At 41.8% G+C, this 26,926-nt stretch overlaps 1 protein-coding gene across 1 annotated transcript in view; it reads left to right on the top strand.

Annotated features, from left to right (window-relative positions):
• CPVL (carboxypeptidase, vitellogenic-like) overlaps positions 1-26,926 on the top strand; it is a 138,679-nt gene that overhangs the window by 41,476 nt on the left and 70,277 nt on the right. The window contains exons 4-8 of the mRNA XM_012640677.1: positions 4,119-4,233; positions 5,186-5,244; positions 7,002-7,081; positions 12,453-12,519; positions 26,530-26,652. Of these exons, the coding sequence (XP_012496131.1) occupies positions 4,119-4,233; positions 5,186-5,244; positions 7,002-7,081; positions 12,453-12,519; positions 26,530-26,652 (444 nt within the window). The remainder of the gene's footprint in view (positions 1-4,118; positions 4,234-5,185; positions 5,245-7,001; positions 7,082-12,452; positions 12,520-26,529; positions 26,653-26,926) is intronic.

Below are 26,926 nucleotides of genomic sequence, written 5' to 3'. Positions count from 1 at the left end.
TTTTGTACCACTGTAAATGAATTAAAGTGGTCATTTCTTATTTCGTTTGGTCCTAAGTTTTACGATGTGGTTTTTGTTCAGGGTGTCTTCATTTATAAAGTCCTAAATTTTGTAACACTGTAAATGAATTAAAGTGGTCATTTCTTATTTCGTTTGGTCCTAAGTTTTACGATGTGGTTTTTGTTCAGGATGTCTTCATTTACTTTTATTCTTTCCAAAGTGGGGCAAAGGAAGTGGGAGAAGGGTTTCATAAGGACAATCACAGTAACTTTGTGCTATTACTATGGACATAATATTCTACTGTACATCATGACATTATGACGTTACATTGTATAAGTCAGCGTGCTGTGATGCCACTAACTCTTGGGTTTCCAGTATTAAACATGTGTGTCTTTATTTTCCAGCATCTGACTTGTGCATTTCATTCCAGATAGGGTGATATTAGTTCACTGGTTGATTGGCTCATTGAAGTAGAAAGATGCATGCGTGGGCTTTTCTTTAATAACAGACTTCTTCAAGGGTTGTTGAACCTCATTCACCTCCTTCAGGAAAGTAAATCCGAGGAACAAGGTCAGCTGAGGTTGGAGGTGTGTGCGCAGGTCTCTTGTCGTTTAAGCATTCCAGGAATGCAGTGTCCTGTGCTTCAAAGTTGCAAAGATGTTTGGCAGGGAAGTGTTTGACTTGACTTTGTAGTGAGGCCTCTCAGGATCAGGCTATTTTTCTGAGAGTCTGGAGGTCCAGTTCATTGTGCCAGGTCACAGGAAGGGACTTGGAAGGCCAGAAGAGGATAGGGTGGAGACCAGAGGCGCAGGGCATCCGAGAGGGCAAACTCTCCATCCACCTCCCAGATCTCAGCCCTGCCCGAATATTAGAACCACCTGGGAGCTTTCAAAAAAGACTGATGATGCCTGCCCCCTCCAGACCAATGGAATTGCAGCCTCTGGCGTTTGTAGTATTCTTTAGAAAGCTCTTCAAATTATTTTAATGTGTGGTCAACGTAGAGAACCACTGGCTGGCTTGTAGCATGCACACTGTGGCCTCTAGGAGTTCACGTGTCCTTTAGGAAGGAAGTGGGGGCTGGATGTCCCCTGGGATTGGTGGACTCACAGCATCTCACATTCCTCTGGAGGCTGAGAAGAGCAGGGACAACTTCCACCCAGATTCCATTGTTTTTCCACCTCTAATATATGTAATTTGCTCCTACCGCTGAGTGAGTACAAGTGGAAGGTAGTACTAGGAAGTGGTATTAAATAGCAGAAAAAGAGGATCTGAGAGGAAAAAAAAGTCATTTATTAAACCAAAAAACACACACTTGGGACCACAGACAGATTGAGGCAGACCTGGTTGTGTTTGTTTAGCACATTAGAGTTTACACTATCATTTTACGTATATTTTCTCATCAGAGCCTTTAAGCAAGCGTTTGAGGTAGGCATTGTCACCATTTAACAGATGAGGAAACTGAGGACCGGAAGAAGCAGAGAGGGCCAGGATGACATAGCTATTATGTGGCCAACTAGAACTACAACCTGTCTAGCTCCTGATTCCGAGGCTTACTCAGCTTCCCTGCAGCAGCTTTAAAAGTCTGTCTTTTTAAATTTTTTAAATTATTTATTTATTATTATTACTATTCGGAGATAGAGTCTCACTCTGTCACCCTGGCTAGAGTGTAGTGGTGTGATCGTAGCTCACTGCAGCCTCAAACTCCTGGGCTCAAGCAGTTCTCCCTCCTCAGCCTCCCAAGTAGCTGGGACCACAGGTACGCACCACCGCACCTGGCTAATTTTTCTACTTTTTGTAGAGACAGGGTCTCACTCTTGCTCAAGCTAAAAGGCTGTCTTTGATTTCAATTTTTTTGGCTTTGATTTATAAGACAAGACCCTTGTTCTCTTGACTTATTCACAGACATTTGAACACTTGAGGCAGGAACACTAACTGGTGAAAAACTGACCAGGGAAGATGCAGGCCAAAGAAGCAAGAAAAAAACCATCACACAACCCACTTTCCTATCTTTTCATTTACAGGTAGATTGCATTCAAACCATCTATACCTTCCTAGTATTTGTCTATTACAGCAATAGCCAATGTTTGCAGAACGCATACTATAAAGCTGGGTTTTATGAAAAGTAATTCATTTAATCCTCCCAACAAACCTATGACATAGGTACTATTATTGATTCCATTTTCCAGGTGGGGAAACTGAGCTCCAGATTGCTTAGGCAACTTACCAAAAGTTACATAACTAGTGGGTGGTAGAGCCTACATTTGAATCCAAACAGTCTGGGGCAAGAGCTCCCACACTTACCCATTGTACTGCGCTGACTCTTGTTCTACAGCCCTGCTGATGGGAGGTCCCACTCTGACTCTGGGCTTTGCACCATTTCTACCTGTTTCCCTAATTATAATATTCATTTACATTATGCTTTTATCCTACATTAGGCATTTGTTCCAAGGGCTTTAATTATGTCACTTATTTTCATTATGCTCAAGAGTGGGCCCCAGAGACAGCACCTCATACATAGGAAGGCTGTTCCCCAGCTCCTGGCGTTTCTTACCAGCATTTCTCTTTCTGCAAGGCCTCTTGGGCCCTTTCCAAGGCTATAAAGGACTCTAAGGCCTTTCGGTGACTAGGGAAGAGAAATCCCTCTGTGCCCTCTGTGGTCATGGTTCGAACTCCATCTGCTCAGCCCTTCCTCCTGGTTCTTGGCGGTGCCATCTCAGTCACCTCCTCTTGAGTTAGTCTTGCCTTCTGCCACAGCCTTCTCCCAACGTCTAGATAGATGGGCCATCCACTCAGGCCTTCCAAGGACACCTTGATTTGTCTGTGCAACCAGGCCAAGCCAGAGGGTGCAGGATTTTGCGCTGGGCCGAAGCTGTGGGATCCCCGCTTGCCGTGCCTGGCAGATTGAACATCCGATGAGCCGTGACATTACATGACCTCACTGTTAGGTCCTGCTGGGAGCTGAGGACAGGCCAAGTAGAGCTTCTTCCAGGTGGTTCTGGAGGATTCATGTGAGGACTGTGCCGCCCTCCACTCCCAGTTCCTTTCTGTCAGGAGGATTTTCCCTTGTCACTTCCCTCTGTCCACAGCTGCTCCCTGACCCTGCTCCTGGCTGGGTCCTCTTCAGCCTTCAGAGTTCAGGTCGGCGCTCAGGCCCTCACTGAGGCCGTCACGGCTCACCCTCTTCTTCTCGGCCCTCAGCGACTCTCCGAACATCATTCTTATTTCCTTTTCATGCTCTCAAATCGTCATGTGGATTTATTTCTTCACTCACTTATTGCCTGTACTCCCCGTGAAATCGTAAGCTCCCAGAGAACGGGCAGTTGTCTGCCTCACTCACTGCTGTACTGTGTACCCAGCTCCTAGCAGCACATCTGGCCCAAATTGCGTGTTCAAGAAATATGTATTAAATGGAAGAATTTAAACAAACCCTTGTCATTGAAGGTGATGGTATTGACACTTCTGCCAGTAGCCAATTTTCAACATCCCGGTCCTGCCGACGACCCTTTCTAATTTATGTCTCCCACATCTCCTAAATAAATCCTTACCTTGTTTATCTGTTGTTATTTGTGTTGGCTAAGTGACTCTGGGCCTGTCCAGGTCTCCTCAGTTTCCCCGTGTTGAATGAAGTTGCTCTGGTCACTGTGGACACCTTCTTAGTGAATAAAATCAGGAAGGCATCTGGGCTGTTGGTTAAGGGGGAAAAGTGTCACTGAGGAGAATGGATTCTTTGTTGTACCTCTGTTGGAAACATGTGCGTCAAATGGAAAAGTCCCTCGAAGGTTTAAACAGCTAGAACAACATAAGCATGCCCTAGGCAGTGTGCTAGATGTCTAGCAGCGTGCACAAGCAAAGCTTCGCCACTCAAGGGGTTTTCTGTCTCTTGGCAAGAAAAAGACACAACGAGAAGACACCAGCATATGAGGCAAACATTAATTCAACAAAACGTGAGATGACCAGTACTTTGTTTATAGGGAAGGGTGGTCACTGGGGTCTGGAAGGTTTTATGGGATTTAGTCAAGGCCGTGAAAGACAGGGAGGATTTGGGTAAGTTTACTTTTGTGTATTCTGTAGCCTTGGTGAGTATTCCGTGTGCTCACTGGTTTCTCTGTTCCCTCTAGGTGCAGCCAGCCGATGCCCCAGTAGTTCTCTGGCTGCAGGGTGGGCCGGGAGGTTCATCCATGTTTGGCCTCTTTGTGGAACATGGACCTTACGTTATCACAAGTAACATGACCAGTGAGTATTGCTTGGACTCTGCTTCCTATAGAGAATCAGTCATCTGAACCTTCCATCTGCTCCAAAACCAATTTAGAGTAAACACTGAACCACTAGGAACAGCTTGACTGTTCTAGATTATAAAAACACAACTTTCTGGCAATGTCTGTCTAAGAAGGAGGAGCCACCAGGGCGAGTGTCCTGCCTGGGCTGCTTTCTCCCTTGGAATTTGGGTGAAAGGTTTTAAGCTATTTTCTCGTAGTCTGCAGCTGACTCAAGCATTCTTGGCTTACAAAAACAGTTGGTATTTATTACTATTTGGAACAGCTCTTTTGCATGGGAATAATGGGTAGAATTATATTCTTAACTATTCACGTGAACTGAACACATTATGGGGTTCAGTCCGTCTACGATCTGGTACCTTGCAAGCAAGATGCTAAGGGTGGGGCCAAGGTGGAGAAAGAGCAGCATCTGGCTATAACCCGGGTTTACCTTCAGCACATTTTTTTTTTTAAATTTTGGGAAGATTGTTTACTTTCCCTGGGTCAAAATTTGGAGTGTGAGCCAGCCCAGCTTGTGACTCAGTATAAAGGCTTATATGTCAATTTTGTTGAAGTTGTTCTCTTCGGGAGAGATCGGACATTAAAGGTGATTGATTGGATTGGATTGGAAAGTTGGCAGTTATCATCGCACGGGTAGGGATGGGTGTTTCTTCATGTACCAGTTGCACAGGGTTTTGTCTCCAAGTTTCATCTTAGACATAGGAACCGTCTGGGTCGGGGGGGAGCAAAGGAGAAGAGGGAGGAAGGTAGAGGTGCTGGATCCTGTTCCCCACCATGGGAGAGTGAAGCAACCTTAGAGGGGCCACCACGAGTCCTGAGGACAGGTAGGGGTGTCGGGCACCTGACCACAGCGAGGCCTCGGGTGGGATGTTTTGTTCACAACTCCGTCTCATTCTTCTCCATTTTCGCAGTGCGCACCAGAGACTTCCCTTGGACCACCACGCTTTCCATGCTTTACATTGATAATCCAGTGAGTACAAGACCACTCCATGAGATGTCGGTGCTGGCCTCTCTCATCTCTCTTTTTTTAAATTAAGTACATTTAAAAAAATAGATCTAGTTTTCCCCTTTAAAATAAAAATTAATCTATAAAATTAAAACCATTTTGAGATTTAGTTTTTCTGTTTATTTGTATCATCATATGTGAGTTTGGAACTTTTTCTTTCTGCCTTCTCTCCTGTCCTCATTTTTAATCCTATGAAATATCCTGTTCACTGAATTATACCACCCGGACAAGGGATTAGTTTCTGTTCACTAATAGTATGGGTTCCCATGTCATAGGTTATTGCATAGTATCGGAACGCCTAATCTTTCACGCAGAGTTCTTAGTATAAAAAAATCAAGACTGATCTCCTTCACTTATGAAGGCAAGCACAATGCTGTATCTCAGGAGAAAAAGTGATAATCTCCTGGCCAGGCACGGTGGCTCATGCCTGTAATCCTAGCACTCTGGGAGGCCCAGACAGGAGGATCACTTGAGATCAGGAGTTCAAGACCAGCCTGAGCAAGAGTGAGACCCCACCTCTGCTAAAAATAGGAAAAAAAATAGCCAGGTGACTAAAAATAGAAAAAATTATCAGGTGTAGTTGTTGGTGCATGCCTGTAGTCCCAGCTCCTCAGGAGGCTGAGGCAGGAGGATCCCTGGAGCCCAGGAGTTTGAGGTTGCTGTGAGCTAGGCTGATGCCATGGCACTCTAGCCCAGGCAACAGAGTGAGACTCTGTCTCAGAAAAAAAAAAGAAAAAAAATGTGATAATCTCCTTGGGTAGCTCTTATGAAATTGGTTCTAATAAGGTGCAAAAAAGGAGAGTAACTTAGGGCCAACTTCTGCAGATTTGGAGATCTTTGCTCCCTAACTGAAATCTCTAATTTCTCTCACTTTTCAGATGGTTCAAAGAGAAAACAGATCAATAGGAAGAAAAAAAATTTAACATGTTTGTTCCCTCACCTTGTTTTGTCAACCCTTTGCCTAGTCTCTGTTGCGTGTTTAAATAGATGTCGAATTAAACGCCTATACCCTTGGGTGTTTAGAAAACAAAAATGAAAATGAAAGTCTCTACACTAGATGAAGAGTGCATTCCTTATACAAATTATCGATGCAAAATAACTAGTAGCTTCTTCTTTTGATTTACAGCTCAGTTGTCTATGAACTTCTAGGTACAAGGAAATATTAGTTTAAAATTAGTCTTAATTATTTTAAACCTCTTTATCTACTGAAGCTGAAATGGCTTAATGGCCATATTTCTCATAAATAAAGAGGAGGAGGACGAAGACCAGGACAAGGAGGAGGTGGAGGACCGTGTACAACTATTAATATATTTTATCTCCAACCTAGAAAGTTCCTTCTTGGCAGGGTGAAGCAATGCATACTCCAGATTTCAGAAAGGAGACAACTTTTCATACTATAGCAGAGGCCAAGGAAGATGAATTCTTCCTCCTTAAGTCGACACCTGGCAGGGTCCCCACTGAGGAATCGGGACAGCTTAGCCACTGAGTCCAGGGCAAAGCTTTGTGCTGACATTTTACTTGGGCTTTGGGGGATGGAGAGAATAGGTGGAACTCAGTGTCCTCTTGAGGGAGGAGCTCAAGGCACATGATGTGACAGCAGAAATCCAAAGTCAGAGGCTTGGCCTTTGGGATAAGGTCACCTTCCAGTATGGGACCTCTCTGAAGGTCCCCAAGGCATGTGTTTCTCTGTGTTTATACTTGCTTCTTTATTTCACCTTCAGGTGGGCACAGGCTTCAGTTTTACTGATGACACTCATGGATATGCGGTCAATGAGGATGATGTGGCCCGAGATTTATACAGGTAAGATGCTCTGCCTTTCTCTTGGCCTTCTTCAGACCAAATATTTTTCTATCTCAATAGGAAAATTTTGGCTGGGCACAGTGGCTCATGCCTGTAATCCCAGCGCGTTGGGAAGCTGAGGTGGGAGGAGGTCAAGACCAGCATGGAAAACATAGTGATACCACATCTCTACAAAAAACAAATTAGCTGGTTGTGGTAGCACCTGCAGTCCCAGCTACTCAGGAGGCTGAGGCAGGAGGATTGCTTGAGCCCAGGAGTTTGAGGCTGCTGTGAGCTATGCTTGTGCCACTGCACTCCACTCCAGCCTGAGAGACGGAGTGAGAACCTATCTTTTTAAAAAGAAAAGGAAAATTCTTCCAGTGTAGCATTATGATTGATTGGTCCTCTAGTCCAATTCCTGAAGATTTTTTTAAGGATATCTCTACATGTGGAGTATATACACATACACGCTATCTCTCTTTCACACACTCACACGCTCTATTTTCCACTTCGTTGCATCATCATTGATAATTGTGAAAGTGACCAAAAGACAAAGTAACAAGAAGAGTTGAAATCTTAGGGCATAACTATAGTTTGCAGAAATATCCTTTAAGAAACAATAGAGACAGAGCAGACCTTTCAACCAGATGCCTGAGAGGTTTCTGCTTGTTTTCCAAAATTATATTTAATTTTGCATTTGCCAGGGGACATCATCTTTTCATATATTGGTTTGTTTTCTTTCCCAAGATTCCTCTTTTTGTGTGGCCTTCAGATGCAATATTTTACTCTCTTGCTCCTACTTCTTGACTTTTCCAGGCTGAAAACTTAACTTATTAGCTAGTCTCGGCCCTTTTCCCTTCATCTTACAACATTTTTCTTTCCCTTAAAAAAAAAAAAGGAAAAGTATAAAGTGGTAATCCTGATGAAACAGTGTACATATAATTTCTCCCTTTCTTTTACTCATGTTCATTAAAACTATTTTTGGTATTTTTTTTAAAGTAAGTGACCTTTCTTATTTGGTCAGATTTTTCCAGTCTATAAATTATTACTAGAGAACAAGTCCTGAATTCTTTCAGGTCACTAGGGCCCCACTTTATGCATTTATAATAATTTACTAAAAGAACCCTAATGGCCAGAAGGAGTTAACTAGCTCCCCTAGCCCCCACCTCCACCAGACACTGCTCATTACTAGGTGAGCAAGCCCAGCCAATCTCCAAAGTGAAAGTACATCTAAGAGCAGTCAGAGTTTTCTGATCTCTGACAAAAGCTTTCAGTTTTACTGCTTTCTCCCTGAGGCAGATGGCCGGGGGAGAGAGGGAAGAAGAACTTCTGGGACTTTCTCCCAAAGATGTCTTTCCCTGTGCTGACCCAGAAACGAATATGGCTGTTGTCTTCTCCACTTTCGTTTTCCACGTGCCCCATGATTTGCACGCTTCTATTCAGTTTCCAGGGGGGATGCCTAGGACCCCACACTCCTGCTTCCAGGTACAGTGGATCCTCGCAGGGAGGCCTCCAGCCTCGCCGGCACCTCGTCTCCTTCCCTCCACAGACCTACCTGTGCTGGGTGGGGATCCTCCCCACCTGTTACTCACCAGCCAGGTCTCTCCTCAGCATTGTGTGCTCTTCTTGTTCTTGGGATCCCAAACCTGCCATCCCCAACATCCCCCAACCCTCTTTTGGCTTAAATGCAAACAAGCTCAGTTGTTTAGCAAACACCCTGAGAGCAGAGGGTCTGTATTGAAGAGATGCTTCAGCCCCCTCTAAGTCAGAGCTTCCCAATGCTGCCGGGCCCTGCCCGTCTCTCCTTCCCCTCCCCAGAGATGGTTACAGCTTCCAGTCGACCCACCGCGTGGACGTCTACTGCTGACATGCGGTACATCTCCTCTTGCATGGCATGTAAAGAGAACCTATTTCAAAGCATCCATTGTTTATAGCTGTTTTAGTTCTTTTTGCTTCAGGCTCTTAGAACTGGAAAATAGCTAATCAAGGGTAGTGCAGAAAACTGATTTCAGCTGTTTCCTTTATAGTTTACACTGTTCGTTTCCTTTGTGACCACATTCTTCTCTCCAGCTCTCCAGATGGGGGTTTGAAATGAGAAGGTGGCTTTGAAACCTGTAAATGGGATACTACAGGTTTAAAGAGTGGACCTTGCTTTTTCTCCCTTTGAGAACCATATTTTTTTTTTTCCTGAAAATCCCATTCCTTTTGACTATTAATAGTGCGTGGCTGTAAGGAGTCACCTCCTAAAAAGGCATTTACCATTCACGTTTATGCTGCTTTTCTTTGTGTTTGGAAATGAAACTTTTTCACTAACAAGATGTTTAAATACTCTCTCTCTCTCTCTTTTTTTTTTACCCTATTTGGAATGATCTATTGAGCCACAATGCCTCTCTGGTTTAGAAAAAAAATTACTGAAAAATAATAAACTTACTGACTTGGTGTGTACTAGCTGGTGCCCCTCTCCTTCTTTGTCTATTTATCAAGTGCCTACTATGTGCCAGACACTGTTCTTGGTGCTGGTGATACAGTGGTATCACCAATCCCCAAAGTCTCTGTTTTCCCGATGCTTACATGCTAGCAGGGGCCTGTAGTTATTTTCTTAGCAGCGCAGTGGAAGTGCTGTCGTTCTATCCCACGTGTCGGTGTGTAATGGGAAAGGATATGTCTTGCTAAACACGGCTTCACAGCAATGCAGCTATGAAGCAGGCTTCATATATTAAATGAGAACAGTGCGTGATCCGGGCTGGGGGAAGAGGATCATGGCTCAGCCACACGGGATGTGGAATTGTGCAGAAGAGGCTCCCCTCCCGTGCTCCGGCAGAACCACGCCACCACTACTCTTGCTGCCCAGCTCGTTTCAGTCCAGTGGCAGTGACTCGCTACATCTTGCTAGGCTTCTGTTGGTATGGGGCCTTTGCTTACATTATTTGAACCCCAGTTCTCCTGATCGTTGTTTGCACTTATTATGCTTCTAACTCCATTGGAACTGACCAAATTTTAGTGCTATCTTCAGGTCTGTAGTGCATGATCATTTCCACTGACCTTCTCTGCTCCGCATCTACCCACTTCTCTTTTTAAAAAATTGTCCGGGGAATAATTTTCTCCTAGTCATTTTTCCTTGGAATCTCTGTTTCTCCTTGCTGTCCTTTAATGTATCTTTCTGCCAGCAGATAGCCTTTAACTGAATTCTATTTATTAGACAAATCCATGGCACAGTGCCAGCAAGGTTGCCAAGTGGAATCACCAGGAAGAGGTATACTTCCTGTGCCATGCGGCTCTTGTACTTAAATAAACTCGTGGAGTGTGCACATGCACACACACGTGTATGTATTAGTCTATACTTTAGCAATTCTGCTTCTAAAATTTGAAATCTCATGTGGGCATGATTCTAGATTCTATTTTCAGGCAGACCCTCGCCATGTAATAAGACTAGTTTTTTACTAAAATGCTGTTAAATGAGCAAATGGCGTATGTAAATCTAACTTACTAAATTTACCTTTTAAATTCTTCACTCCTGTTTAGGAAAGACCAACCAAGCACTTGTCAAAACAAAATCAGCCAATTTTTTTTTTTTTTTAAGAGACGGGGTGTTGCTTTGTCACTCAGGCTGGAGTAGCATGATCATAGCTCACTACAGCCTTGAGCTCCTGGCCTTGAGGAATCCTCCCCGCTTGGCCTCCCAAAGTGCTGGGACTACAGGCTTGAGCACTGTGCCTGGCCTCAATTTATCTTTCTGATTTAACTGTGAAATTAAAACTCTATGATAACTTCCTCAATTGGAGCCTTGCCTTGGAAACTTGAGCTAGAGAATCCTGGCATTTTCCAGCTAGAAGTAACCTGGGAGATTATCTCCCACTAAGATTGCCAGATAAAATACAGAAAGCCCAGTTACATTTGAATTCCAGATAAACAACAAATACATTTTTAAGGTAAGTATGTTCCATGCACTATTTGGGACACATTTAATGCTTATATTTTACTAAAACATTTTTGTTATTTATCTGAAATTCAAACTTAATTGGATGTCATAGTTTTACTTGCTAAATCTGGCAACCCTGATGAGTCTTTTAACAGATACTACAAGGAAATGAGCTTTAAGCTAAAACGTAAGGCTTAATTGAGATTTACTAGATTAAATTATCTACTGCCAGTCCAACCAGCAGGAAGAGAGAAAGGGAAGTAGTTTTTAGCCTGGAGGTTGGGGAGGGAAGGGTGGAGAATGAATGCCTATTTTTATCTGCATTTGAAAGCCGGTTTATTGCCAGCACAAACATGAAAGCTATAAAATGCAGCTCTCAGATTTAGTTTTTACAAAGGCCACTATAAATAATGAATACAAAAATACACCACAACTCTACAGTAGTGTTTCATGGTGAATTTTTATGGAGCCTTTGAAAATTAAGTATAGCCGGGATCATCTTGATTGTAATGACCCAATTTTGCCTCTCTGTAACCCTTGAACTTTCTCCTCCTCCTGGGTTTTCAGAGCCTCCTTGCCTTTCATCTTCCCTGGGTGGTTCATGGCTTTTAGTCCCTCAGCAGGAAACTGGGACAAAAACCCTGCCTAGCTTTGCAGCCTCTGCAATCTGGGTCAAAACACTCATAGAGGGCTTCTGAGTTTCACAAGTTTTCGATTTCTTTTTTTGAAAGATTTTGGTCAATTAAAGAATCATTTTAAAGATTCACCTTTTTGTGGCTTATTATGAAATAATTCCTTGAGTCTGTTTAAATCAATTTCAGCATATCTCACTGAAGTGGCTGTTGGCATTCTTAAGTAAACATAATTTTTTTGAGCTCAGAGGCCACTGTACATTTACTTCAGTATTTCTGTGGCCATTTGCTGGTTTTCCTTTAGATTATAGTCATTTTAGTTGGTCTGTTCTTTGTTTATTAAAATGTTGACATTCTGGGAGCTCCATTAGAAATGTTCAGGGTCCCCTCGTAGGGGGGTTGGTTAGCAGCTAAGGTTCCCACTACTTCAGCACAAACCTGGGTTAATGGGGCCATAAGGTTTGCATTGCCACCTCCAAGAATTGCTACATAACAGGTGAAAGCCTGTATCATTTCCTCAAGGTCCCCTCAATAACTAGATGATCCAAATTGGTAACTCAGAGATTTGGAAATGTGCCCAGTATATGGATGTCCAACTTGTCCAAACTTCTTAGCAGCACAAAGTAAACCCACATGTGTTTTCTGAATATCCATATAGTATAGAATATTGTACACACGAGATTTTGAAAAAAATGCACTACAGGAACTCAGGGCAGAATAGTATCTTATTTCAAATGAATGTGAAACATATTGCCAAAGGGTTATATTTGGTATCATAGCATGAAACTTCTGATTCATTTTTATGATTAATTTTTCTTGTTGTTGTTCTTCTTTTTTGCAGTGCACTAATTCAGTTTTTCCAGTTGTTCCCTGAATATAAAGATAATGACTTTTATGCCACTGGGGAGGTGAGTTGAAGTCATGTTTTCTTGTGTTCCTCAAATATCAAGACTGAAATATATTAAGCCAGTATATTCATTTAAAATATATATATACATATACGTGCATGCACAAGTATCTATGTGTGAATATTGATTCAGCCCATATTCAAAATTCTCTAATTATCCCCCAAATATATTCCAGAACATTTTTTAAAAATCGAGGACTCAATAAAAGTTTGTATAATACCATGGTTGCAATGGGTTGTCATGTACTCAGTCCCTGCCTTATTTGCTGTTGCTGTCATTCATGAAGATGATTTTGAAGAGCCCTGGCCAGACGCCTTGTACAATGTTCCATATTCTGAATTTGTCTGATTCTTTCCTCCATGCTTAGATTATGTCAAAACATTTTGGCAAGAGCACTACATAGATGACGCTATGTACTTTCTGTTGTATGACATCAGGAGGCACGTAATGTCAGTATGTCCCTTACTGGTGATGGTAAATTTGATCCCTTTGTCAAGGTGGTGTCTGCCAGATCTCGCCGTTGTAGAGACACCTGTTTCTGTTTGTAATTAATTAATAATCTGAGACCATGTGAACATCTGTACCCCCTGAATCTGTCACCCAATAGTTTTAACATGCATCGATGATCTTTGTCTGAATCAGTTATTACACTGGGGGTTATAAAATGGTAATTTTTCTAATATCTTTCTATAGATATCATCTGGCATTCTTCTGTAAAGAAGAGTTTTCCCTCCTTCTCTCTATTATTTACTTCTAAAATGGTTACTGTAGACTCATGGACATGTATTATTATTCCTATTTGGTCTGTTAAAATTTATTGCTATCATTATTGTTTTTGATGCTTATATTGTTCTCAGTTTTGTCAATGGGAGCCCCTTCAAGCTGTGCCCTTTTAACAGGTCCCCATTACTCTCTGCGCATTTCCTTGGTTTTTGGCACAAATATGTGTTCCAGAAACATCTTGTACTTTCCCTCCTCTAACCCTGAAATCAGTTATTTCTTCAAGGGGCCCTGATTCCTTTTCATGGGAAATGGTATCTAAAAACTAAGTCATGAGCACTGAAGGGTGCTCATTGCTACTGGGATGTCACTTCTTTGAGACTGTCTGTGGGCAGAGCTAGGAAACAAAATGAGTTCATACTGAAACCTGTAATTCTAAAACCACACCAAAAGGTGCTCTTCTTTCCCCGTTCCGTAGCTGTGTGCCCCTCCCACACTGAGGACTGTGGTTCCCAGCAGCAACGGTGGGCTTGCTCTTTTGCTCAGTCCTACGATATGCCCCAAGTGGTTTCAGAATTACTGTTAATGCATCAGTTCCATTACCAACAAGAAACCTCAAGGTTACTTCAATATTTTTTGGCTGCGATTATTTTTATCTTTAGATGGTATCTCACTATAATCTTATCATCAAAGTGCTGTGTTTAAAAGTTATCAGAATTCTATTTTTTTTTTCAGAGTGATTATGTTATAATGTAATACACAGTTAGGTTCCCTTGTTGATGTTGGTTTCAATTTTTGAGTTTTCATTTTTCATCCTTTTCAATTTAAGATTATTTTTTAAAATGTATACCAGTCATTGTTTTGAGGACACAGTTATAGTTCTAAGTGCTAGGAATATAACGGTGAATAAAACAAACAAAATCCCTGTCCTCATACATTCTAGAGATAAATAAAAAAATGTGTACTAGGTCCTATAGCATCAGACAGCGAGGAGTGTCACGAAAAAGATAAAATAGGGCAAGGGTTCGAGTGCGATAGAGGTGCTAGTTTGGATAAGATTGTCTGGGCAAGGCTCACTGACAAGGAGATGATTGAGCAGAACCCTGAATGATGTGGTGGAATGATTTCTGCAGTATCTGGAAGAAGAGCTTTCCTGGCAGAAGGAATCGCAAATGCAAAGACTCTGAAGTAGGAACAGGCTTGGTGAGTTCGAGGAAGAACACAGAGCCATTAGGGTAGCAGCTGAGATGAGAGACACAGGCAGATCCCGTGGGATCCTGCCGCCCATGGCAAAGAGTTTGGACTTTCTTCTAAGTGTAGTGGGAAACCATTAAGGGTGCAACATCCACTGAAAGAGTATTTAGAATCAAATTCAATTCAACACAGGTATATTGAGTATTACTATGTCCGAGGCATTGGAAAGTATTAGGAATTCAGTAAGACATTGACTCTGCCCTAAATCTGAAGGTCTAATAATTACAATGCAGAATGAAAGGTACAATTAGGAAAGTGGCTAGAAAGACAAATAGCCACAGGAAAGGTGCAGATAGATACCTCTCAATGTGGGATCCTCAGGAAAGGCCAAGCAGAGGACGTGGACTGGGTTTTGAAGAGTGAACAGGGGTGTATTAGTCAAGGCTCTTCTACTTGCCAATGACAGAAACCCCATTTAAAGTGGCTTAAGTAAAACAGGGGATTGATTGATTTAGCATCAGGCCCGGCTGCATGTGGGTGCTCATAGCCTATCATCAGGACTTTGTCATTCTCTCCTGATCTGTGTAGTTGGCTTTGTACCTTCTCTGGTTTTGTTCTAAGGCATGGGTTTTTGTTTTTTTTTTTTTTTTTAATTTCAAAATATTAAGGAGGTACAAATGTTTTTGTTACATGAAGTTTTTGAAATGCTTGAGTCAGGGCTATAAATGTGCCCATCACCCAAATAGTGTTCATTGTACACATTAGGTAGGCTTTTGCTCCTCCCCTGCCCATCCCCCTGCTTGATTTCCAATGACTTTTGCTTCCTTTTGTGCACATATGTGCCCCTTGGTTAGTTCCAATTTATTAGAGAGTACATGTGGTGTTTGTTTTTCCAGTCTTGATACTTCACTTAGGATAATGGCCTCCAGTTCCATCCAAATTGCTGCAAAAAGCACTAATTCATCCTGTTTATGGCTGAGGTAGTACTCCATGGTATATGTATACCACATTTTGTTAATCCACTCATGAACTGATGAGCACTTGGGTTTATTCCACATCTTTGCAATTGTGAATTGTGCTGCAATAAACATTAGAGTGCAGGTGTCTTTTTGATAAAATGACTTCTTTTCCTTTGGGTAGATACCCAATAGTGGGATTGCTGGATCAAATGGTAGGTCTATTTTTAGTTCTTTGAAAAATCTCCATACTGTTTTCCATACAACAACGTACACCGGGGAAAAGAAGCCCTAGTCAATAAATGGTGCTGGGAAAATTGGATAGCCACATGCAGAAGAATGAAACAGGACCCCTATCTTTCATGACTCACAAAGATTAATTCAAGATGGATAAAAGACTTAAATGTAAGGCATGACACCATAAGAATTCTAGAAGAAAATGTAGGAAAAACTCTTCTAGATATCAGCCTAGTCAAAGAATTTATGACTAAGACCCCAAAGGCAATTACAGCAACAACAAAAATAAATAAATGGGACTTGATTAAATCAGGTAGGTTCTTTTACTCTGATACTCCTGCTTCTCCACCCACCCAAGAGCAGCTGTAGCCTACCAGCTCAACTTTTCCTTCCCAGTAATCCATCCACATTCCTGAATCTCATACGATCCATTTGGATTCTATGCCCATACTAGCACCAATAACCGGGGACAGGGGGTTGCAATATACAGATTGGCAGAATGGTGTCTGAGGCCCACCCCAGCACCTGGGAGGGCAGGGATCACAGTGGGGCCCTCACCGTCGGAACCACAAGGCCTGAGAGTGGGAGGTGAGTGTCTCCAGGGAAAGATCCCGTGATGATACCAGAGGAAGAGCTGGAAGGGTACTGGGTTAACACATCCACAGATGTCCACCCTAAGGGAGTGAAAGAGAAAAATAGTCTCAGTTTGTCCAAGGAGTGGCAAGTTGATGGAACTAAGAACTTTCTTCTCTTGTGCCCGCTTTCTTCTCTTTCTAAAAGCTGTTTGGAAAGGCTGTTCTGACTGCTTAGCGTGCTTCATTTCAGGTTTTTTAAGCCGATTATCCAGTGAGGATTGCTTAGGACATTTACCAGTAATTCCCTGCTGTTCCTTGCCTTTTAATCCGTTTCAGAGGCAGGTTGGGGAAAGGGGCAGGAAGTGACACTCCCATCATTTGGCAGCAACCCTGGAAAACGCCCATTCTCTACCTCCAACAGAAGAGTGATCTGCTTTGTGTGAAATTCCTTGTCTTGCAAATAACGTGGTGATGTTGTGAACCATGATGCTGATGTTGATGTAAACCAAGATGTGTGGCAAGGCTGCCAAATCCTGGATGAAAAATTTGGCTTGTCTATTTCACGTCTGCCTGGTAGTTTTATGCATGTAATTCCCAAATGTGTGTAGAAAAGGACAATTTTCTTTTTACCTTCTCTGCTGTCAGGATGAATACCGCTACGAAAACCTGTGCCTTCCAAGTGATGAAGGAAGACGTGAACGCAGGGACAGTCAGGGCCGGAGGTAGACGTTCAGTTGCCAGGTAGCAGCATCTTTTATAAGAACTTCACGGGATACATTCAGTCTGGGGGCACGTCTCTTCCTAGAAGGAAGAATACTGAATAATGATGCCTTGATGGTTTTTTATTATGACTAGCATGTTATGTTTCTCCAGTCTAGTTTGTTCTATCTGGGTCGTCTTCTGTTTGAGGGCCACGAGGCAGAATGGAGAAGTAACGTGCATACTGGATTAGTAATTAGGAGACCTGGGATTCAGGGCTGGCTTTGCGTCTCACTGGATGATTCCGGGAAAGTCTTTTAATCTCCTGGGCCTCTGCTTTTCATCTTACAATCAGAGAGGTTGGTTTTTAAATTAGATCACTTCCAGGGATATTTTGCTTTGCTAGAAGTTCAGCTGTCGTTACCTAGGCTTACTCTAAAGGCATCTGTATATAATTGAAATTTTAACATAGTACCAGCCCACCTTCCCTCAATGTGCTAATACCACCAGAAAAAAAAAAAGTTGTTCTAGATTTTTTAAGAAAGTAAAATCCTTTCTCTTCTGAACTCTTAATTTTCTCACACTCTTAGGAAAGCTAAACCAATAATGCTGCTCAGTTTGTAGAGACATCCTTGAAAAATAAATGCATAAACTCAGAAATGTTTTTCTGTTTTTCAATGAAAATGCACGGGGCCTAAAAATCCTTCACATTTGTGTGCTATGGATGAGAGTGGCCTCTTGCTCAAGGCATCTGGAGCAGCTGCTCAGAGCTCTGACTTTACTGTAAGGGAGTCTGGAAATAATAGTACCAACTGCATAGGGTTGTTTTGAGCGTTTAATTAGATAATCCTCCTCAAATATTTAGCGTAGTGACTGGCTGTGGCGAGCACCCAACACATGATGACTATTATTACCGTTCATGTTGAAAAGCTGCATTAATGCATTATGACTCCAAAGCACATGGCCTAATGTGTGTAGACAGGAGCTGAAGTGTTAGGAGACGCTCTGCTCACTCCTTGCTGGGATGTGGTGTTGTGTTCTCTACTCAGTGCCTATTATTTTGAAATCATTTTTAAAAGAAATAGTTCACTTTGTCTAAAAAACTAAACTTAGCCGTTGATAGTTGAAGTTTGTTTGTTTTTGAGCAAAACGTGTCAGGGCCCGCCCCAGGCTCCTTGCCCTGCCGTGTGGACCATGGTGTGGCCGCACCAGAGAGTACCGTGGGCCTGCCAGGGCGCGAGGGGACCGGGAGAAGCTGCTTCCTCTCCTTCCCTTCTCCTCGTCACTTCTGCCCAGAACACCAACTGGAATTAATTTTCTCTAAAAAGAGACAAATGTGTCTGTAAATCACCCTCCTTGTGGCATGAAAAAAATGTACTTCAAAAAGAGAAACAAGCTGTGTTTAATTCCCATAATTAACGTCCTTTATAAGTGTTATCCTTTCTGAGCCAGTGACTGTTAGTGACATTGCCCTTGTTCTTGAGGCACAGACTCATTTAGAATCCTCTCAAGTGTACGTGGGCCCAGCTAGAAGTTGAAGCAAAACAGCCCTCACTGGGAGGCAGGCAGGTGATGGGAGCGTGGGGACTGCCCGTTGTTCCCTGGGCCTGTGGCTTTATGTGCCACTCAGAGAAAGCGTCAGTGCTTATGGGCAGTGGCGGCCCTGGATGGCGGGCACTTCCAAAATGGCAGGACATGTGGTTAAAAACCAGGTATCTCTTCTCAACCAGCAGAAAACAGCAGACTCTCTTTGTAAGCAGCTTTGAAACCATAGTTTATTTGAGGGCCGAATGTAGGCAAAACTTCGAAGCTATTTAAAGATTAATTAGGGAGCTTAATGGGATACTTGATCTTCATCTGCGTGAGTGAGCGAAGGCCCTGTTGGGAGCACGGTGTCTGCTAACCTTTCCTGAGACCGTCGTGGCCCGCAGGGCTGAGGCCGTGGGCTCTCGGTATGCGGAGCCATGTTTGCTCAGTTTGTTTCATTCGGTACTAAGCACAGGGCTTAAAGAATGCTACAGAGTAGCTTCGTGCGAGACTGTTGCTAGATAAAATAAAAATATTGATATGTTTCTCTCCGTCATCTTTTCATATCTCTTTCATTTCCCTTCTCTCCCTGCACTATGTCGCAGGCCTTGGGGACACCCCTTTCCACTCCATTCTTTTCCCGGTCCATCCTAGGCCCAAGCCCCACCCTCAGCCTTCCTCCTGTTGGCTATATTGCGCTCAGGTTCTATTTCTCCAAGCTTCCTCCACCCCATCATGATTGTCCCCTTTCCCCACCCTGCCTTGTTATCAGCTCATTGTCCATTAGAAAAGATCTGATAAACCCTACCAGTGCTCCCCACGTTCGTATTTGAATAGTGAACAGAGCCTACCTCATTGAAAGATATTTGTAATAGGGGAATTTCAGGCACTGACATGCAAGTAGAGGGGTGGCATTTAAGGTGGGGTGGGAGAGCTGTCCTAGCAGTGGGCCTGTGATCCTTACAATTCTATGTAGGCCTACACCATTATCCACTGGCCCAAGCTGTGATCATTGAATTTGGTGGCTAGAAGGAAGCCTTCAAGAGCATCTAGTTCATGTGTTATATTTGTAGATCTTGTTTGAGAATAGCAATGAGGCAGGTGTTATGCTAAGCGCTGTGTTTTGCATTACCTCCTTTAATCCTATAGCCGCCTTATGAAATAGACACTATTATTATTATCCCCATTTTACAGGTGAGGTGACTGAGGCTTAGAGAGCTGAGGTGTGCCTTATCAAGGTCACCCAGCCAGAAAATGGAGGAGCCAGAATGCGAACCTAAGCGGTCAGACTCCAGAGCCTGAAGTTTGTCCTGAAGGAATCAGCTGAGGGTTGTAACCCTGCTTGTGGAGATGCTCTCTGGAGCTGGGTGCTCTCTCCTTGGAATCACACTGCCTCCAGGACCTGCCTCTTCCCGCGAACAGATCCGCTGTAGAAGGGAGTCAAACATCCCCTTCCTTATTTCGTGCACAATCTCTAGGGTCATCAACCTTTTATAAACAGAAAAGAAGTTCCCTAGCTTCTTGGATGTCTCTGTCTTTCTGGCCAAGACTTAGTTTTAATCATAAAGACTTGGTTTTGATCATAAAGCTTTATAGAGTAAATGGAAGTTTCAAGTGATATAAAGACTTGAAGTCCTTGGAATGCAATTATTTCTCAAGGCTTGGAACTTGCTGAATTTTATTAGATAACCTTCAAGCTGTTTTAACTCTTGAGCCCATGACAAATGTCTATTTTCAATTACGTTCATCTGCATTTGCCAATATTTTCTTTGGAGTTGAAAATGGATTTGTGACTATTTAATCGAATTTAATATTGCAAACTTCGAGGTTTAAGCTGCAGTCCGAAGAACTGACTAAGGGCATATGGAAATGTTTGCAAGTTGGGCCTCTGATTTTTGGATAGCATATCCAAATCAAATCAGCATGTATTTACTGATTCTTTAGTTGCGTGGAAAAGAATATAAGTAAATCAGAAGTCATTATAAGCTTTGTCTGAAGTGAACCGCCATGCTGGAACAGGCAGCATGGAGACATAAATAGTACCTGATTAGATGAGATGTCTAGGTGGGGGCCGGAAATGCTAAATTAAAGCTGTTATGCAGCTTCAACCTTCTGAATTCTATCTACAGTGAGCAAACAAAGACAGTTTTTTGACTTGGGCCAGCCCTGTGTGTTCAGGCTCTTTATTTAAAAGTCAAATTAACTGTAGTCTACATTTTAAACAAAAAGGTTTATTCATCTGGTTGAGTCACCTGGCTTCAAGCTAGGTTTCTCTAAATTGACACTGAGGTCAGAGTAAGTGGGGAAAAGATGCATCTTATTTACCTATGCCTGTCACTGATGGATTGATTTTTTTTTTAAAGGAGCATCTTGTCAATACTAAATGAGAATATATCATTTAGAAGGTAGCATGTACTTGTGCATAAATTTATGTGACTAAAGTTTGGCTACAGATCTATATGTGTATGCCTGCAGATTTTACAAGTTTCTTTTCAAGCTCATATTCAAGAGAAATAGATGCTTTGATAAAGTCATATTCTTGCTAGAAGCCTTTTTTTTAAATTGCAGCAATGTGGTCTTGAAATTAGATGACACATAGTCTAGAAATGTCTAGGAAGTTGTAGAGATTACCACAACACTGAAGTTCTAGCTTTCCTCGCTCATTAATTTTCTGAACTGACCACTTTAAAGCACACTTCTTCTTTCTTCAGAGAAAATAATTGTACCAAGTAAAGTAATTTCTACCCCAAGGCTAGGTGAAGTCAAGGTTGCCCTAGCCTAATCCTGTCCTTGTGGCTGCTACATTGCATATTATTCCATTGCATTTAGGGTTTTCACCAGTTGTCATGGCTTACTTTGGGTTTTCAAGGTGTGTTTAGAGTTTTCTTCGAGACATTGAAGTTCTCTTGTCCCCTCTGGTCTGCCCCCATAAATGGGGGTGGGATGCCTCTACCATAGTTTGTGGCTGGGAAGAGCTGAAAAACAAGGTCTTCGTAGGACTCTTTCCAAAAGGGCAGCCAGCCTTGTTTCCTTCTGGGGACACAGGAGTTCTCGCCAGCCCAGTAGTGAATTCATCAAAGGGGCATGATTCCTTCTTTGTGAGTGGGGGGAGTGGGGACAGAGCAGGAAAGAATGACCTATGGGGTTCTCGACATGCCATTGCTGAAGTTGACAACTCTCCCTTTCTATCTGCCAGGCAGAGGTTAGGAACTAAGGCCTGTGGATAGTGAAACTTTGTGTCCAGGTTTGGGTGCATCTCATTTGGAAAGCCATTGCTCATTATCAATGAAAAAGTTCTGAATGTTTCACCATGAAGTGTATACCCAGAAGCAAGGCAGAGACTGAGTATAATTGCATCTATTTTTTTTTTTTTTTTGTTCTACTAAACTTCAGTAAGAAATGTGGTCAACTGAGAGTAGCTTAAACAATAGTAACTGCTAACATATGTGAAATTTCTGTAAGAGGACATTGTTTCCATTATACTATTATTCTCTGACACTATTTTATTTTTCCTTCTGGAGGAGCTGATGGAAGCTTGATTTTAGATATGAAATCTTTTTTCCTCCCTTAAAAGTAACCAAGCGGCAGGGTTACAGTAAGTAGACTGTGAATGTTGTTGAAACATGTAAGAAGGGAGAGATTCAGACAGAATATACAATTACAAGTTTCTTTAAGTCCAATTTCATTGTGCTTTTACACATCTGGATAATTAACCAAGCATTACATTCTCTCTAGGCTATTTTTACAAGTACAATGTGCTCCTCACGTGATTTCCATTAGGCTGTTCCAAACATCATTTAAGAACTCAGAAAGATTGCAGACCAAGATTTGAAACTACTACTCAGCTATGATGCTGAGACCTTTGGCTCTCCTGGGAGAAATAAAAGATTGAGAGCTGAGTTCTGAGATCCTTTTGATGTAAGAGGAGAATTGGAAGTTTATTGCTTCTTTAAGCTCCAGCAAATATAAGCATGTACAAACACACCCTAATACCTCTGGTTCTTCTTGTTGGTGGTGAGCTCAAACTATGGTCACCATGGGAAAAATTAACCAAGCAAGAGCAGTGCGGAAACTGTAGCTTGAAACTCCTTTAAGTATCAGAAAGGAATACTAAGGGTGGACTAAAATCCTGATGTGTTGCTTGCTAACCTCATTTGAATTATTGTGCTAGATGTGTATGTTTATCTGGCTGAGTTCCTCATTTGAGGGGCATTGCAGAATTCTAAAATTGTGTCCAGCTAGTTTCTGGCGGCACGTTTTCTCTTTGTTTTTACTATGCTTTGATGTTGCTCCGAGCTTATGAGGCTAGGGTCTGATCTCATGTTAGGTTAGTGTTAATTGACAGGCTTCAGGGGCTTCACTGCCCAGCTGCTGCCCACATTGGTGAACACCATCGGGAGGTCAGAGGAGCCAGGAGACTGTGAACTCTGGTTGTTGTTGCTGTTGTCATCATTATGGGCAGAACTCAGAACAAAAAGAGCAAGAGTTCATAAAATTACAGAATTACAATTATAAGCCTAAGATACCATATAGTCCATTTTTAATCCACGAGGCAATCATGCCTAAGTTCTTCCCCCAAAATATGGGGTTCTATTATATTTAAAATATATGCAGGAAAAGGAAAACTAGGTAAAATAAAACATACTTGATTTATTGTCTGATTGTCTTTAGACGTGCTTGTGGTGGTCAGAGAATTGTTAAACTGATAAATAAATGATTCAAGAAGAATAAATGTCTGATCTGGCAAAAAAAAAAAGAGAGGGGGGAATATGTCTCAACAAGGAGAGAGAAAATAATTGAAATTTTATCATGTTTCAGTGTCTGTTTTCCATAAAATAATTCTATAATTGTCTACTGTGTGACAGCCTGAGTCACTCAACCAATGGAATGATTAATGAAAAAGGCAATGAAGGATTTGTCACACTGACACAAAGCAAGGAAGGATGTGATAGTCATTAGAAAGCAAAAAAATGAGGTAAACATCATCACGTTCAGCAGATGTGGACTGAATACTGAAGAATCTGGTTTTGGATATCATTATGGACCTACCCATCTCGCTGTCTTTCTTTCATAAGTGGTCAGCTTAGCAAGCATAGCGTGGTCCCAGCTTGGGGGACCGGAGACCCACAGTGTACTCCAAGCCCATTGAACAGCATATGACATGATAATGAGAAAGGGGAGAGGTAGAGACAGCCAAACACCAAGCCTGGATAGAATTTCAGCTAGGCACATGACCGAAATGCATAGACCCTTACTTTCATTGCTATAAAATATTAACCTAGGAAAATAATGCTTACTGAAATTAAATTGGCTGTAATTAAATTAGGTGGAATGGCTTGATTCATAGTAGTTGCTTAAAAATCGATTCATAGTAGTTGCTTAAAAATCGAGTATTCTTTCTTAATTCCCTGCCTGGATATATCCAAGGTACACATGATGGTCAGTGGGGGAAGGTGCCGTAAAAATGCTGATGTTTTAGCCAAAATTTGTCATCACTACCTATATAGCAATTGAAAGTACATGTCCTTCCAGCTCAGAAAGAGTCAAGAGAGGTGTTTTATTACCAGGTCTTACAACAAGACAACTTGAGTGATAATATTGCTAGAAGATACGCTTTTTAGCATTTGTACCAATTTCCAATAGAGAAAAAATATTTAGTAGTAAAGCCAGAGAAGTCATTCATTTATTAAGTATGTTTTTATGGACCTACTTTGTGCTGGGTGATGTAATAATCATGAAATGGTGATCTTTGCTCTATCGCATTTGAGTCAAGGTTTCCAAAATGTAGTTTCAAAAGAAACTGTGACCTTTATGAGGACAAGTTTTGTACTTTATTCATTTTCGTGTCTCTGCAAGTATCTAGCACAATGCCTTTGACTGAAGAGTTGCCCAAGAAGCCATCGTTGAATGAAGACTATATAATAATACATCTTTACCAATGAAATGATTACTCAGGGAAATGTGCTTTTTTGTCATGCTGCAGAAAATTTTATTTGGTAAATTTTCACTTATTGTCATCAATGAAAGAATCTAGCATAGTTATGGAACAAACCAAATTTCAGACACATAAACATGTCTTTATATGATACAAGGAAGCTAAAATGTACTTATGAGTATGAATGGATAAATTATTTGATTAAGTATTTTGCCTAAATAATTATTATTGCACAAGAGGGCCACATCAGTGAAGAGATCTTGTGTAAATTACATTGTTTTATCATAACTCAGAAGGAGTTTAGGTTTGGAGTCAGTCAGGCATAATTCTGGCTCTACCACTTAACCTCTCTAAGCGTCAATGTCCTCGTCTTGAAATGGGAATAATGATATCACCAGCATATGGTTATAGATAAAATGAGCATCCTCATTGGTTCCCAGCCTTTGAACTGCAGACCCCTGGAGACAGTGCGAAGGGTCTGTGGACTCACCGATACCCATGTAATGCTTCTAGTCTATTTTGAATGTATATGCCTTGATCTTTTGAAATGTGGATTCAGTCAAGATTCACTCATTCAACCACTATTTCTTGCTCCTAACAAATAAACAGCACAAGACACAGTAGACTCAAATAAATGAAGCAGATGACTATCCCTGTGATCACGGATCTTATATTCTAGTATGAGTAGGAGAATAACAGTACATAAGCTAAATAAGTAAAAGTTTGTGGGAGAGTGATAAGTATTAAGAGGAAAAATAAATGAAAGAAGGGGAATATAAAATATAAAAGAAGGGGTGTTAAAATTTTAGATAGGGTGGCCAGGGAAGGAGGCATCCCTCAGAAGGCCTCGCTTGAGGAAGTGAGGGAATTTGCCATTTGGGTATCCGGGAGTAGAGCATTCCAGGTGGAGGGGACAGCTAAGGTGGAGGCCCTGGGGGCACACACCTGGCATTTGTGAGCAACAGGACGGAACTCAGTGGGCTGGAGAGGAAGGAACAAGAGGGTAGTCAGGGACGAAGTTAGTGAAGGGAGCAGATCATTTATGGGAAGTCATTGAAGGGTTTGAGCAAAGGAAAGGCATGATCCTGATGTGTGTTTTAGCAGGACCACTGCCTTGAAAATAGACTGGATGGGGGTTAAAGCAAAAAAGAAGGGGCCAGGGAGCAAGTTACTGCAGCAATCCAGGTCAGAGATGGTGTGATGCATGGGGATGAGAGAAGGCGCTGGACTCCGGACAGGTTTTGATAGAATAGGTAGAGGTGACAAGCTTGGCTGATGGACTTTTGTGGGGTGTGAGAGAGAGATATATAAAGAATGGCACCAAGATTTTTGACCTGAGCAGCCAGAAGAACAAAGTTAACATGAATTGAAAGGGAGGCTGCAGGAGAGCTTGGGGGCTGGGAGCCTCATTTTGAACACACACACTTTAACATTAGACATCCAGGTGGAAATGTCAAGAAGGCAACTCTTTGATGGAAAAAAATACAAAACTTTAAAAAATGTTACTGAATCCATAGTAGCTCTTTTTCAACATAGTCTAAAAGTAGAGCTGTTATCATGTTTGTTAGCAGAAAAGTATCTACAAAATATTTTGAACTTGAAAAAGGGCCTTGTGTTGACAAGGTTGGAAATAAAGATAAGTTCAAGTGAAAATTTTAGTGGCCAATAAATATTACTTTCCTTTTCCTTTTCTGCTATCCCTTTAATGTATGTTGATTTCAAAATTTGCATTGTTTTCCGATTTTGAAATCTTAATCTTGGTCTTGAGATTTATTTTTTCCCTTATAAATTTTTGAATGGAACTTTCTGGAAAGAAAAGTCCAATGGGTGGCAGAGTTGTGTTCACTGGCCCCCATTACTTTTTTTTGGAAGGAAATTAGAATGATCTCTTATTACATGCTCATTTATTATTTTTTGTGCACCTAACCTGTGCATGTCGCTTGGTGCTCTTTGGGATGACAAAAGAATTGGGAGACAGAGCTCTTTGCTATTGTGGAATTTACAATGCAAGGTTAAGAAACTGATGGTGTACCTCCTATGGAAATATTGCTGCTTCATTCTTCCTATGGAAATATTGCTGCTTCATTGTTATTTTAATTGGCTTAAGTACAAACAATTTTACTAGCATCCATTTGTGAGTGGCCATTTCACCATCTGCTCTTCTCAGTCTTATGCAGGGAAGTACGTGCCGGCCATTGCTCACTACATCCACACCCTCAACCCCCCAACCCGGCTCAAGATCAACCTGAAAGGAATCGCTATTGGAGATGCATATTCTGACCCTGAATCAGTAGGTGTTTCCTTTTTTCTTTCCGTTTGGTCCTTTAAAGAGATTAAATCTCCTTTTATCAGATGGAAGTTTCCTCTTACTTTAGAGGCCTCATTTGATAAAGGGAAATACCAAGTTGACTTTGTGACTTAAATCTCCTAATTTTTACCCAATGTTTCTATGTGTCAACTTACTGTGTCAGCCTATGTTGGCTGTCAGTGCGAGTACGTGTGTGTATTGTGTTGTGTGTATGTGTATTGTGTGTACATATGTGTTGGAGTGTTTTTTTTTTTTT

Source organism: Propithecus coquereli, unplaced genomic scaffold (assembly GCF_000956105.1).
Source record: "Propithecus coquereli isolate 6110/MARCELLA unplaced genomic scaffold, Pcoq_1.0 Scaffold156, whole genome shotgun sequence".
Taxonomy (NCBI): domain Eukaryota; kingdom Metazoa; phylum Chordata; class Mammalia; order Primates; family Indriidae; genus Propithecus; species Propithecus coquereli.
This window is presented reverse-complemented; position numbering and strand designations above follow the sequence as displayed.